This window comes from Octopus bimaculoides, chromosome 23 (assembly GCF_001194135.2).
Source record: "Octopus bimaculoides isolate UCB-OBI-ISO-001 chromosome 23, ASM119413v2, whole genome shotgun sequence".
Lineage (NCBI taxonomy): Eukaryota > Metazoa > Mollusca > Cephalopoda > Octopoda > Octopodidae > Octopus > Octopus bimaculoides.
Window position 1 is genome coordinate 17,334,477 of NC_069003.1, and position 16,106 is coordinate 17,350,582.

The window sequence follows — 16,106 nt, forward strand, 5'->3', positions numbered from 1 at the left end:
TCACTCTCCTATCTTAGAAAGAACTTTTCCCCCACCACCTCCTCTTCCGGTCTTTTCATCATGTAACCTCGTGGGCATCGGTACCATTTTCCTCTTTCTCCGTTCTTCCATTCTCCGAACTTTCCATCTTTCCGACGAAGGGCTACGCCCGAAACATCATACACTCTCTCTTTCCTTTCCTGAGCGTCCAATAATACTATCCATATCACGTCCTCACTTTGTTGTTTTTTTGTTTCTTTGTTATTGTGTTTTTGAACTATATATATATATATATATATGGGCAACACACACACACACTAAAAAAAAAAAAAAAGACAGGTATTTGTATGTATGTGTGTATTAATGTGTATTCTGTCTCTCTCTATATATATATGGTAGTAAGTAAATGCATTTTTAAGAAAGATATTAAAAAAATTCAGTTTGTAGAGAATAAATGTTTGACTGTTGATCGTATTTGGAAGAGAATGACAGGTATTTGTATGTATGTATGTATGTATGAGTGTGTATTCAAAAACATCTATATTTACACTTTAAAAGTTGGTTTTCACACTCAACCCTGTTCTGCAGAATCAGTGTTGCGACGGGAGGTTTGTGCCCATCTCTACGTTCTGAGTTCAAATTCCACCGAAGTCAACTTTGCCTTTCATCCTTTCGGGGTCTAAAAAATAAGTACCAGTTGAACACAGGGGTCGATATAATTGACTATTCTCCACCTGCCACAAGCCGCCCTTGTGGGAAAAATTTCAAATAATAACAATAATAATGACCTCTGCCAATCAAACTCCCAACCCACAACTAAGTGTTAAGTGTATATATATAAATATGGGCAACACACATACACACACACATATACACTAAATAAAAAAATGTTAGTAAGTAAATGTGTTTTAAAAAAGATCGGTAAATTGTAAGATTAACACCCGCACATTTTCATTAGTGTTAGGGTTAGGTAAGTAATTGTGCGGGTGTTAATGTCAAGATTTACGAAAAGATTTTCAAAAAAACTCAGTTTGTAGGGAATAAATGTTTGTTGATCGTATTTGAAAAAGATGTCTCGCTATTTTTTTTGTTGTTATCATGGAAAAGGATGGAATTAGAAATAACAATTCCCGCCAATTAGATTGAGGTCATTGGTAACCATAGGTACATATATATGTGTGTATTTACGTATGATTGGTAGTGTGTCTGTTTATTTGGTCTCTCACTCTTTTTCCTTCGTTTCTTCGTCTTTTTTCTTGGATCGTTCGTAAGTGTTCATAAGAGAAAGTAGCAATTGAAATGATTTGTAAGAGGAATAGAAATAGTTAAGTAGATTGTTTTAGAGGGGCAAAGTAATTTTGTATGTAGTTTTATGGATTTTATTCGTAATTAGGAGTTATTTTGACTGAAAAAATGACGCTGTGACCTAACTTATTGTATTTAGAATATTGATTCTGATTCTTTCATTCAAGAAATTTGGAATTGTGTGAATGTATGAATTTTAATAATATACACACACACAGAGAAAATCTGCCTTTTATAGATAAGATAAATGTACCTTGTAGTTACATTGGAATGATAAAGTGCTATCAGGAAACCCAAGTTCTTGGCCCATTACTTCATTGAGGTCTTCCACCTGAAAGAAAGTAACATATATCATCATAATTATAACAAGCGATCAGCTTTACAACTCACCACGCACTGCAAGAAATAAACGCTAAAGCCCCTATTACCAGTTTTAAATCTCCAAGAATAACACACTATATTGTAGGTGAGCAAAAGAAAAATAATGAATCAACAAGGTTTGGTTAACTGCGTACAAGATCGTGTTTCAAGCTTAAAGTAAAAAATATTTTACCTTTTGCTCTCATCAGCGACAGAATTCCATAGCATAAATTTACGAGTATCTGAAAATATGCATGCGATCAGCAACATCGTATGACCAATATTCATCCACACTCGTAAAAATATACTGCAAAGTAGAATTCACATCTTTCTTTTAAGGTAGTAATAAAAGCTTTAGCATCTATTTCTTGCAGTGCATGGTGAGGCATAAAGCCAATCCCTTGTTATAATTATGTATATAATTATAAAATATTTTGTAAAATTTACCTATGAGGTTTTTATTTCTGCACTGACCACCTGGTAAAATTGTTGATTTTACCCTTTTATTACAATTAATATTTGAATTATATATATAAATGAATATACATCTTTAATATATTCCTGACGTGTGGGTAAGGGGATGTCTTTAAGAGATGCTTCCAGATTTATCTTCTCCATTTTTAAATATTTTATTAGAAATCCACTTCTACTATGTCTCTCGAATCATGACCTCAACAACATACAATTCTTGCTGGTAAGAACAAAACTTTTAAAATGGTTAGAGAAATTCAAAGGATTGCTTTGACCAAATGGTAGAACAGCTGTCATATTTATAGAAAATCTGTGTCTGGATCCCAGGGGCAGCCTTCAACTTTATTTATTTTTTTTAACCCAAGCTATTATTTATAGCTTTATCTAATTCAAGCTTCACCATTCTGAAAAAGACGTTTATATAAAATCATTTCAATATCTATTTTCCCATGCTTGCACAGATCACAACACCACATAAAAAGATCCTGTACTCTGTAAAGTGGTTGATGTTAGGAAGAGCATCTAGCTCCTGTCAAACTGACTCATGCCAGCATAAAAAACGTATGTTCAGTGATGATTACAATGACGATGATGCAAATTTTCTACAGCTAGACACCCTTCCTGTTGCCTTACTTTCTTTTAAAGATGGTCAGATGTGATTCGAGTGAATTTGGTTACCACCTGTAACAGGTTAAACATTCACAGAAGATCCCAAGATTGGCCTATACCATAGAGTTAAGTACATTTTAAGGGTGACAGTTTGTGGTGAAAAATTTCTGATTTACAACAACAAAAAACTAAGAAAAATACCCAAAATAGTTTCTGACAGCACAACCACAACTTACCTTGCGGATAACATATTTTGGGTCATCGGGGAGAACAAGTATGATGCGACATCCTGTTTCAGAATATTCTTGGACAACTCTTTCTTTCTTCCAACCCTGAAATTAGTAGGAAGAAAATCAATAAATAAATAAAAACAAAACAGAATTACAAGTAAATATGAAGATTGTGGGAAGGAGGGGTATCATCATCATCATCATCATCATCAATACACTGTAGATAATCTGCTTCACAGCCACATGGTTCCAGATTCAGTCTGTATGGCACCTCAGGCAAGTGTCTTCTATTATAGCCTTGAGCTGACCAACACCTTGTGAGTGATTTGATAGGTGAAAACTGAAAGAAGTTTGTTACATATAACATACATACACAAACACATATACATGTGTCCATCCCGTTACCTTTTGACAACCAGTATTTGTTCATTTACGTCACAGAAACTTAGTGGATCAGCAAAAAGAGACTGACAGAATAAGTAGCAGACTTAAAAAAAAATAAGTATTGGAGGCAATTTGTACAACCAAACTTTTCAAGGGAGTGCCCAAGCATGGCCACAGTCGAATGACTGAAACAAATAAAAGATAATCCTTTTATTGGACAGTGGATCTCAAAATGCATAAAACTATAAATAATGACGTAAATATCGAATCCACATCTCCTGTAGACATGACAGGCATAGGGCAGTCATTAACTTTTCCTAGCCAAAAGAGTCTTTCAACCCAATATTTACATGGTATTAGACATAGCTTTATGCACTTTAAAATCTATTTAAAAAAAAATTTTAACGTGTTCTTTGTCAGCAATCATCTGCAAAAACATGTCTAGTCATGAGGAAATATCTTACTTGGAAACAGGTGAGGGTTGGTGACAGGAAGGGCATCTGATGTAGAAAATCCACTCCAACAAAATCCCATGCATGAAAAAGTGGATGTAAAACCAAGGATGATATCTAGCCTTGGTCTCTGTTAAAGAAGCATCTACATCTGTACTTCTCAAACTTTCAACTGTTGTCTCCTTTCTTTTACTAACCGATTTTTAAACTACATCAATTCATCTTCCTCACTCTTCCATGCTTGCATGAGCTGCACAAAATTTGTTGAAATGGAATTTTTAAGGCCAATACTTGTTTACAACCCTCACTAGTTTATGAGTTGGATGGAATTTATTGAGGCAGATTTTTCTAAAGCAGGTTGCACTTCCTGTCACCAACCCTCACCCATTTTTAAACAAGGTAATACTTGTCTCTGTCCAGACATGTTCTCACAGGATATTTGAAATGAATGAGTGCTTGCATGAGAGACACTTATTCACAAGCATATGATATTAAAACAAGACTCACACATTTGATGAACTTCTTCAGTTTCTATCTACTAAGTCCACTCAAGGCTTTGGTCAGCCCAAGGTACCATACAGTGGGACTCCATTTGGTTGGGAAGCAACCACATTATTATTGTGGCTAGTAAGCTGTTTATCATAAAATTGCATTAAATATATTTTTTTAAATTAATATGAATGGTTAAGTCAAGATGTGAACAAGTGAAGGTTGGGACATGAACAAGTGTAAGTTGGAGTGCAAATGACTCAGCATGTAAATGAACATAGTTTAGGGTGTGAATGAGTGAGAATGTGGATCACAGTGTGGACAAATGTGAGTGCAGAGCAAGATGTGAATGAATGTGACAAGATTGTAACAACACGGATCAAAGTGTAAAAAAAAAAATGTGATAAGGTATCAATGTGTTAAACGTAAAAAGGTGGATCTAAGCTTGATTAAATGTGAAAGGGTGGATCAAAGCCAGATTAAGTACGAAAAGGTGAATCAAAGTCTGAACATGGATGAAAATATGCAGAGCTTAACTCATGAATTACATGTGAATGCATGGTTATCATATGAAGGTTTGAAAATCAATCAAAAATGTTGGTGTGAATAAATACAACATATATTAGTCCATTCTGAATATAAGTACATACAAGTATTTATGTGAATAACATCTGAACATCCTAGAATATGTAAGTGAACTAACCATGTGAACATGTTGCATAGACAAAAAAACCACAAGTCAACAATATAAGTCAAACCAGACTGACCGTAAACTTGAGAGTGGTCAACAGTGAGTAGTGGAATTTGGCATGTGTTGTTTCATCAATAGGGTCAGCTCTTGTATAAAACATGCTGCATTGAGGACACTGTACGGCACCAAACCTTTTCTGTCCGGCATCCTGTAGAGAGATAAAAAGACGTGTGAGCCTGTCCCTCCAATGTACTTTAACCACTACAACTACCCCACAAAGAAAAACAGCCTTTGCCTTTCCCTTAGATAACATTGGTGTGGAAAGGGGAGGCTGGTATGCATGAGTAACTGCTGGTCTTACATAAGGAACTTTCTAGTTTGTAATCCCATGGTCATTCATGACCAAAGGTGGTCTTTTTTTGTAAATCTAACCCAAATATTTGTTTTATGTTTAAACCAGCCAGGTCTGACCTTTTACACCTATTTTAGAATGCCATTCTAAAAATAAATCATCACATCATCAAAATCTATGAAATAATGCATGATTAATTCAAAGCATTGTGAATAAATAAAACATTGCATTTGACAAAGTAATTTGAATGTTAAATGGTTAAGGTATATGAAAATGACACTTACCAAAGTCAACTGTTTAGCATCAGCACTGTCTTTAATGAATTTCGGCAACAGAATGCTACTCTCAGAAGCAGCCCTAAATTTGGCACCAGATGGGAAACAAGTTAGTTTGGTGGCAGTGGTGGTGGAGAAAGAAAATTTAAAATTAAATGAAAGAATTTAGTAAATACTAACATCTGCACAGAAACTTGAACAGGTATGTGAGTGAGTGTGTACGTATGAGTACCCAGCTCTAGTAGACAATTTTCCAGCCTTTGAGAAAATGAGAGAGCCTGAGTGCAGGAAATAAACTGGCTAGAAATAATAGCTAAACCATTCAATAATGTAGTCTTTCACAGATATCCATAAAAAGCAGAATGGTCATGGAAGGAATATATTTCCTGAGTCTGCTGACTCAGGACCAGCCTGGGGTTATGTATCAACATGCATTGTCATTCGTACTATTCAAAAGACTTAACAAACAAAAGGTTGATAGTTCACAGACTGAAATATGTACTTTAAAAAGGTGGTGTTCCAGCATGGCTACAGCTCAATGGCTGACTAGCAAAAGAATAAAGCAATATGAAGGACAAGAGAAAGTAGGAACAAAAGCTGTGGTTATTAAAAACTCACTTTAAAGAAGCTTGACGTAGCATGTTCCTTCTGTTGGAAAAGATTGGAAATAGGCGAGGCTTTTCTGCAAAAGAAAAAAAGCATGTTCCTGCATTAATATTATTACAACTATATGCCCTGGAGGTATTTGATCAGAACTTAAGGACAGATGAGAATTAATTCTATAATGCAATCATTCTATTGTTCCAGTCCCAATTTGAATTCCAACTGTTGGTCAATTTTCCCAAAGTTCTTATCTCAACATAAAAATTAATAAAGTTAATGTCCTTTATCTCCCCCTTGATCTCTGATATCATCTGACAAATGCCAACCAAGATGGCATGAATCAGCCAAGCTTTACCTGCTAAAAATAGCAACCCAAATGCTTTTAAATCAGATCTCATTGCTGGATGTTCAAGAACCAAATGAAGAGCAGATTTTCAATCCCGGGATCATGCTAACTCCCAAAAGGTATAATATGTCTATGTAGAGCAAATGTGGACTGAGATACAGGGGCCCCGGACAGACAGAATTTTGCTGGTAAGACAGCTGCAGGAGAAATACCTAGCCAAAGATAAACCTCTGTACCTGGCTTTCGTTGACATGGAGAAAGCCTTTGACAGGGTCCCCTGCTCCCTTATCTGGTGGTCAATGAGGAAACTAGGGATAGATGAGTGGTTAGTGAGAGCTGTGCAAGCCATGTACAGTTTAGAGAGCTCTAACCTCTGCTGGTGACAAAGGGCCTCTCACTCAGAGTAAAAGGCAGACTGTATGACGCATGTGTACGAACAGCCATGCTACATGGCAGTGAAACATGGGCCGTGACTGCTGAGGACATGCATAAGCTTGCAAGAAACAAAGCCAGTATGCTCTGATGGATGTGTAATGTAAGTGTGCATATTCGACAGAGTGTAAGTACCTTGAGAGAAAAGTTAGACCTAAGAATCATCAGTTGTGGTGTGCAAGAGAGACGATTGCGCTGGTATGGACATGTGGCAAGAATAGATGAGGATAGCTGTGTGAAAAGTGCCACAGCCTAGCAGTTGAGGGAACCTGTGGCAGAGGTAGATCCAGGAAGACCTGGGATGAGGTGGTGAAGCACGACCTTCGAACTTTAGGCCTCACCGAGGCAATGACCAGTGACCGGAACCTTTGGAAATATGCAGTAATGAAAAGACCCGGCAAGGCAAGTGAGAACATAATCTGTGATCTCTGCCAGAAGTGTAGCCAGCTCACTAATCCATATCTTTACTTCATTGGACACTAAAAACCCTGCTTGCGAAGACCTGTTGAGACAAGTCAATTTGGAATTTGAAATTTAAAATCTGAAATCAAAATCAAACTAAATTCGACGACTGGCACCCATGCCAACCTCTCCTTCATTGGACACTAAACTCTGCTTGCGAAGACCTGTTGGGGCAAGTGAATCATAATTGAACCACACTCGATGACTGGTCACCGTGCCAGTGGAGCACTAACAGCACTGTCGAGTGTGTTCATTGCCAAAGCAGCTGTCTGGCTTCCGTGCTAGTGGCCTGTAAATAGCACCATTAGAGAGTAATTGTTACTAGCGTTGCCTTCTAGCACTTGTGCTGGTGGCACGTTAGAAAATCATTCGAGCTAGGTCGTTGCCAGTGCCGCTGGACTGGCTCCCGTGCAGGTGGCACGTAAAAAACACCTCTTTGAGTGTGGCCGTTGCCAGTACCGTGTGACTGGCCCTCGTGCCGGTGGCACGTAAAAGCACCCACTACACTCTCGGAGTGGTTGGCGTTAGGAAGGGCATCCAGCTGTAGAAACTCTGAGAGATCAGATTGGAGCATGGTGCAGCCTTCTGGGTTGCCAGTCCTCAGTCAAATCGTCCAACCCATGCTAACATGGAAAGTGGACATTAAACGATGATGATGATGATGAAAAGCTATAATTAAGAATTGAAATATTTGAATGCCTTTCAAAATTTATGGCAACATCTTAATTAATTTAGAAGTAATTATATGATACATTTCTTTGGGGCAAAGATCACATGGAGAATTACCAATATTTTACAATGGTGCATAACTAATAATGGATCACTTTAAATCATGCTTAAAGTTCCTATCTTTTAAATCCCAAATGCATTTACTAAGATACCTAGAATTACATTTTCTTCTATACTTAAATGAATGAGAATGATTATGAAATCTAGATTTCCAAATTGTAGCAGATGAACCAATGTAATAATACTTACGATTCCCTGTTATTTCCTTACATTGATAGACTATATTTTTCCTTAAAAACAGATTTCCTAAATGGCGTACAATTTTGTTTTTACAATTGATTTATTCACTTGAATGTGGTACTCATATTTAAAAGAATTTCTATAAGGTCACTTCAAATTAGGCTTTAAGGTGGGATTATTATTATTATTATTATTATTATTATTATTAATACAATTAATATCAAAATAAGGTGATGACCTAACTGCATGATCCAAGTCATAATTACTTCTAGAAGGTTGAATACTTTATACTACTTGTTTTAATCATTAGACTGAAGGTAAACTTCAGGAAGACAAAGGTGACAGTGAGTGGGTTAGAAGAAGTGTTAGTAAGGTTGATCCATGTGGTGTATATGGGAGGAGGATAACGGCAAATGCGGTGTTGTGTACGAGGCACATGTGTTTGAGGGATGTAAAGAGTATGTTCTTTACTTGTTTTAGTCATTAGACTGTGGTCATGCCAGGGCACTGCCTTGATGAATTCTTAGTTGAATGAATTGACTGCAGTACATTTTTTTTTTTTATAAAGGCTGGTACTTATTTATTAATATCTTTTGCCAAACTACTAGGTTACTGGGATGTAAATACACCAACACCAGTTGTCAAGTGGTAGTGGGGGACAAACACACATGCACAAACATAAAAGCCCATCGTATATATATATATATATATATATATATATATATATATACACATATGACAGGCTTCATGCAGTTTCTGTCTACTAAATCCATTCACAAGGCTTTGGTCAGCCCAGGACTGTAGAAGACATTTGCCCAAAGTGCCATGTAGTGGGAAGCAAGCTTTATACCAAACAACCACGCTTGCGCCTAGTATGACGATTAAATAATTTCCCATTTTTACTTGAAGGTGGAAAATACTGATCTAGTGCAGCAAAGAATTTTCGAGGGATATTGGTAGCTATTGAATGAGAATGGAACATTACACCAAATAATATTTATTGATCTATTTTTTCTATTATCTATATCATCATCTAGTGTTTTAAATCCAGGTTTTGTCCCCATTAACAGAGATGGCCAGATCTACCTCAATGCCATAGCAACCGCCCTCACACCATCTCACCGTTTTGAGCGTCCTCCCTTCTCAAGCCAACCCTCCCAATCTCTATATGTCCCCTCCACGTTTTCCTCAGTCTACCTCATTTTCTCAGTCCATTTATCTCAAACACAAGCACCGTCCTCAGAACATGCTCTTCATCCCTCAAACACATGCGCCTCGTAAATAACACCACATGGATCAACCTTACTCATTAACACTTCTAACCCACTCACCATCACCTTCGTCTTCCCAAAGTTTACCTTCAAATGCTTTCTTCCATTTCCAAAACTTCACCCTCAATCCCTCCGTCGTCTCATTCATCAGAACAAGGTAATCTGCATACAGTATCTCCATTATCAATTCCTCTCTTGCACTCTCCATTATTGCAAACAACAACGGTGACAACAAAGATCCCTGATGCACACCAACTTTCACCGCAAACACCTCTGATCCAATTCTAACTCGTCTTTACCCACCTCATATAAACTCATCACTGCCTTCATTATTACCTCTAGTACACCTCTCTTCCTCAATCACCTTCCTTGGAACCCTATCAAATGCCTTCTTCAGACCAACGAAGCACATGTACAACTTCTCCTTATCTCAGTATTCCTCTTGCAATCTCCTTACAATGAACACTGCATCTATTGTCCCCCTACCTGGCATAAAACCAAACTGCATCTCATCCACGTCCACCCACTTCCGAATTCTCTCCAACACCCTTTCCACTATCTTCATTGCATGCTCCAATAGCTTCATTCCTTATACACCCTACAACTCATCGCATTCTCTTCCCCTTGAAGATCGGTACCACCATACTTAGTGCCCAATCATCTGGCATTCCTCTTCCATCCAGCACACCATGGCAGAGCTCCATAATCACAATCCCTATCTCACCACTTGCAGTTATCATTTCCACACTTACTTCTGATGGACCAGCTGCCTTTCCTGTTTTCATTGCCTCCACTACTTCTTCCCAACTAACCCTCTCCACTGGCCCCTTCACCACAACTTCCGCCCCCTGATCCCATTCATTCTCCTCGTTCATAATTCCCTCCATATGCTCCTTTCAAACTCTTACCCTGTCCTTCTCACTAAAATTCAACCTTCCATTGTTCCCTCTCATGCACCTTCCTCCCTCAAAATCCTTTCCATCTTTTTTCATTGATTTAATAAACCTAAACACTATCTGGGCTCTCATCCAGCCTGCTCAACCTCTCTTCAGCTTCCTTCCTGATAGATCTCGCAACCACTCTCTTTGCATGATTCTTCATGTTATTATACCTGGCTTTCATTTGCTCAGTCCCTTTATTACATAAAGCTTTGTGTGCCTCCTTCCTCACTATCACAGACTTAACCTCCTCTTTCCATCACCACGTATCTCCTCTTTCCATCACCACGTATCTCCTCAACCACTCCTATCTTTCGTCCTTCCACACACTTCATCACATGCCTTTAGTACCCTTTCTTTAAAAGACTTCCACAAATCCGGTGCATCAATGCTTACCAACTCTCTCTCCTCAAACCCTGCTCTTGTTTCTTCTTCCTTCAGTTTCCAGACCTTTCTCCTCTCAAATGTTCTCTTTCACACATTTTCGTCTTATCCAAGTCAGCAACCACCAACCTGTGCTGCAACTCCCCTGGTATTGTCTTCACATCTCTCAGATATTTTCTGTTTTTCCTGCCAACCAATATAAAATCAATCTATGTCTCATTCCCTCCTGTGCTGAAAGTCACCTTCCTTTTCTGTTTTCCTAAACCACGTGTTTGCCACACACAACCCTTTCTCATCACAAAAAACTCCAACAGCATCCTTCCTTCCACGTTTCTCTCCTCATATCTATTTCCCCTATGCACACCCTCAAAGCTCTGGATCCATTTCCCAACATCTCCATTAAAATCACCCATGCCCAAAACCAATTTATCTACCTTATGTAAGTCCCATTCATTCACCATTTCATCAAAGAACCGCAGCCACAAATCACCCGCTTCCTCAAATGCTAACACTACTGTCACTTTCTCCTGACCTCCACCACCTCACTTTATACACTCTTTTTATTAGTATTAACTTCATTAATATTGGATTTTTTCCCTACCATAATTTTTATTCTTAATTTTATAATAATAATGACTATTCTTATTATTCATACCAACTACATATTCAGTATTTACAGATTCAGACCTATATTTATTAATATGTTCATCTTCAATACTTAAATTTTTGCCTATCACATTTGTATCGTTATTGATCTTTCTTTTATTTAGCTTAATTAAGAAAGATTGCTTAACCTTAATGAACCAATCAAAAACCCCCAAGGAATTGGACCATAAAAATAAATTAATATATTAAGCCTAGGAATATGTTTATCAATAATAAACCTAGAAATCTTACCTATATCTGATTTCAATGGGCAAATCAGCCTTGTGGATGAGTATTAAAATTAGGTTTGTGGTCCTTAAAATTTATTCTAGATGTTTTGAAAGTGTAAAGTTCAGTTCAATCTCTAACTATGTCTTTCACAATTAGGTTAATGTTAAGTAAATTTTCTTTGGAGGTAATTTTATAATCCTTTGTAATTTGTTTTTCAATTAAAGATGAATCTTTTTCATAATCATTTTCATTTATTTAAGTAATAGTCTGCCGAATGTTGACCCAACAGAGGGACCAGCTATCCAAATTGATGATGATGACGATAGAAAAATTAATCTACAAATTTTAGTAAATGCATTTGGGATTTAAAAGATAGGAACATTAAGCATGATTTAAAGTGATCCATTATTAGTTATGCACCATCATACAATATTAGTAATTCTCCATGTGATCTTTGCCCTGAAAAAATGTATTATATAATTACTTCTAAATAAATTTTATTTATTTTTAATAAGAACTTTACAATAAGATGTTGCCATAAATTTCTGAAGCCATTCAAATAGCTTTTCATATTATATAACAAGGTTAATTCTTCTAAAAGGTTTAATACATTTAATAAATAGATAACTAATAGTTGTGACGTAAAATCTGTTTCTAATAATCATAATGTAGAATTCTTGTTTATTTTTGTTTAGTTATCCAATTATGTTCTCAATAGTTGAATACAAAAAATGACTTTTCTTAAATGTTTATTTTTTATCTTTATAATTTTTTCATTATCCACCATTAGTTGAATACAGCAATGTCTTGGATAGAATTGCCTTAAGCATTCTTTTTGTAGGGGTTCATGTACTGTATTCAATATTTCATATGATCAATTCAAATTTCATTAATTTTGAATCGCATTGATAACGGCTTAACAAAAATTTTTGGAAATATTACTTTTAATATTTTTGGAGTGTATGTGTTAATGCAATAGAAACAATTGTCATCTTTATAAGGTGAGATCTATAATAAAGATGTAATTTTCTCTATATGTACTTTTTATTGTCATACACACGCACACACACACACACACTCTCATCATGAAACCAGAGAATATATTCAAGAGAACTCACCTGGGGGGATTGAGCTTTCTGAGCTGTTAGAGTCAGATGAAAAGAGAACCAAGGAAGAACTAGAACCACCGCAAGAATTGGAATAAGTATAATCATCTTCAGCCATAGATAATTGGTCGTCATGTTGTTGTTGAGGATTTATGAGGTGATCACAGGTGTTTGTGGGAAGGGGTGCAACAGTTACAGGAGAAGAAAGAGGCTGAAGATCAAGTTCGGGAAATATATTTGAAAGTGGTGGTAGTGGTTTCTCATCCTTGACACAGCCATTGCTGTTGCTTTTTTTCCGTTGTGGACGACGAAGATTACGTGACTTCCTCTCTTTCCGCCTCCCCCTTTTCTCAAAACTAGCACTGAGTCGACGAGGTACAAAATTCAAGCTGAATCCTCGACAAACAACAGTGGTGCTACCAGCTCCACCAAGTTTTGTCAACATCGGGGACTGAGAAGTGATAACTGAGGACGGACGATTCTTAAAGAACTTGCGCTCACTGCCACAGCCACCACTGTTATCTGCAGTGGTAGGGCTATCTGTGACAATACTCGGAGTGCGTGGCATTACAACACTAATGTTCTCTACTCCTATACTCCTTATGATGTCTTCACTTACAACTTTGGTTGATGACTCTTGTTGTGCTGAATGGATGAATTTTAATCGTTTACTTGGTTCAATGTAATAGCATGGTCGGCGTCGATGTTGAACTCCAGATGCAAGTCTTGAACCTTCGGGATGACAAGAAGTTGATGCAGCAGAAGAATGCGGAGGAGTTACTGTATCAACCTCCCAGTGACCTTCAGGAACTGAATGTAAACCTGTCTCCACATCTGCCAAGTGAGATGTTTCACTGTGATTCCCTAAGTTGCTTTCACCAAGAGAGTAGCGGAGGTAAAATGGTAACTTAACCCTGGGCTTTGGTGTTGTGCAGCTGTTCCCATAGAAAGACTTAGCAGTGAATGATGGTTTATTATTCACTTCATCAATGCTGCTACTTAGCAATGGTTCTTCATTAGTATCAACATTGCTGAAATGAGAAAAATATAAATATAAAATATCACAGACAAAGGCTCTCATTGACTAAATCGACGACAGCATTTACTATCCCACCAAGGTCTTCATTATCATCACACCTGTGTGTATGTTAACATCACTACTTGCATCTACACTAATATAGATGCAGGAATGGCTGAGGTTAACAAGACAGAGTATGGAAGATGACTTTTGTCTAATGTGCCATGCAATAGGATAAAAGTGGGGATAGTGATTTCTTATCTTCAACAGAACCAAAGGGTTATGAATAAAACATGCATGCAACTCAATATTTATTTCATTGAGCCCCAAAGAGACAGAGACCTGCATGCTAATTTCACGAGCAGGCTTTGCATTGGAAAACTCATCATCATAACCGATGGAAAGTCAGTTCATAAAAACAGAGCATTGAAAGTGACCACGCTTACCCATAAATAAAGACGAAACTGAAACAAAGCCAACATTTTATTATATTTTAAAGTAATTTGCAAGTAATGACACTAGTCATGTTACACTCTTAAATAGAAACAAAGTTCAGATCTTGTAAAAAAAAAAAAAACTGTGTTGTACTCAATGTAAAAAAAAAATCACTGCTTAACAAAACACACAAGTCATATGGCACACAACAGCTGTACTTGGTGGAATTTTCCTGGCATTTTGTGGAAATTACTATTTGTGATGCACAGAGTCAGCATTCACAAGTCTTTTTTGGAAGAAAGATTTTCAGCTATATTACTAATAATATACCTCAGAAGTAATTGAAAAAAAACAACATACAAACAAATACATAACAACCCTTAGATTTATAAAAAAATATTCATAACATACAAAAAGTAAATCTGCTATGCAGTGCATGGGTACTTTCAAAACAAAAACACCAAAACAAAACACAGCACATACCCAATGAACAGAGTTGTGCCTGGCACTGCAGTGTAAACAATAACAATAAGACAACTAAAAAATATTAATAACTAACAGAGATACCCAGCATTCGACACAATTAAAATGGCATACTTTTTTATTCTTTGAATTGTCTCAGTCATGTGACTGCGGCCACGCTGCAGCACCACCATGTTATGGGGGGGGGGGGAGACACACACACACACATTATATATAAACAATGGGCTTCCTTCAGTTTCCGCCTACCAAATCTACCCACAAGGCTGTGGTTGGCTCTAGGCTATGGAAGACACTTGTCCAAGGTGTCACACAGTAGGATTGAACCCGGAATTATGTGACTGGTAAGGAAGCTACTTACCACACATATATATAATATATATATATAATACACATATATGTAACATAAAAAACATATCTAACATATCATACATATATAATACATGTATAATAAATTAGACATATATAATATACAATACATATATACATATAATGCATAAATAAAATATAATATATATTTATAATCTATAATATATATAATACATATATAAAATATAATATATAATACACGATATATAGCATATATAATTTACATATACACATATATATAAATAGTATATAATACATGGCAGACTGTATGACGCATGTGTACGAACAGCCATACTACATGGCAGTGAAACATGGGCCGTGACTGCTGAGAACATGCATAAGCTTGCAAGGAATGAAGCTAGTATGCTCCGATGGATGTGCAATGTCAGTGTGCATATTCAACAGAGTGTAAGTACCTTGAGAGAAAAGTTGAACCTAAGAAGCATCACTTATGGTGTGCAAGAGAGATGATTGCGCTGGTATGGACATGTGGCAAGAATGGATGAGGATAGCTGTGTAAAAAAGTGCCACAGCCTAGCGGTTGAGAGTACATGTGGAAGAGGTAGACCCAGGATGAGGTGGTGAAGCACGACCTTCGAACATTAGGCCTCACTGAGGTAATGACTTGTGACCCAGACCCTTGGAAATATGCTGTGCATGAGAAGACCCGGCAAGACAAGTGGGACCAGAAGCCGTACCTTTCCTTCTTTGGACACAAAACCCTGCTTGCTAAGACCTGTTGAGGCAAATGAAATTGAACCAAATTTGATGACCGGCACCCATGCCAACCTTCCTTCATTGGACACTAAACTCAGCTTGC

At 37.0% G+C, this 16,106-nt stretch overlaps 1 protein-coding gene across 4 annotated transcripts in view; it reads right to left on the minus strand.

The window, feature by feature from the left end:
- LOC106875851 (N-acetyltransferase ESCO2) overlaps window positions 1–16,106 on the minus strand; it is a 52,560-nt gene that overhangs the window by 14,268 nt on the left and 22,186 nt on the right. For all 4 annotated transcript variants that reach the window (XM_014924143.2, XM_014924144.2, XM_014924142.2 and 1 more), the window contains 6 exons: window positions 12,997–14,015; window positions 6,216–6,279; window positions 5,607–5,679; window positions 5,047–5,178; window positions 2,961–3,056; window positions 1,538–1,615 (listed from right to left, as the gene is read on the minus strand). In XM_014924143.2, coding sequence (XP_014779629.1) covers window positions 1,538–1,615; window positions 2,961–3,056; window positions 5,047–5,178; window positions 5,607–5,679; window positions 6,216–6,279; window positions 12,997–14,015 — 1,462 coding nt within the window. The remainder of the gene's footprint in view (window positions 1–1,537; window positions 1,616–2,960; window positions 3,057–5,046; window positions 5,179–5,606; window positions 5,680–6,215; window positions 6,280–12,996; window positions 14,016–16,106) is intronic.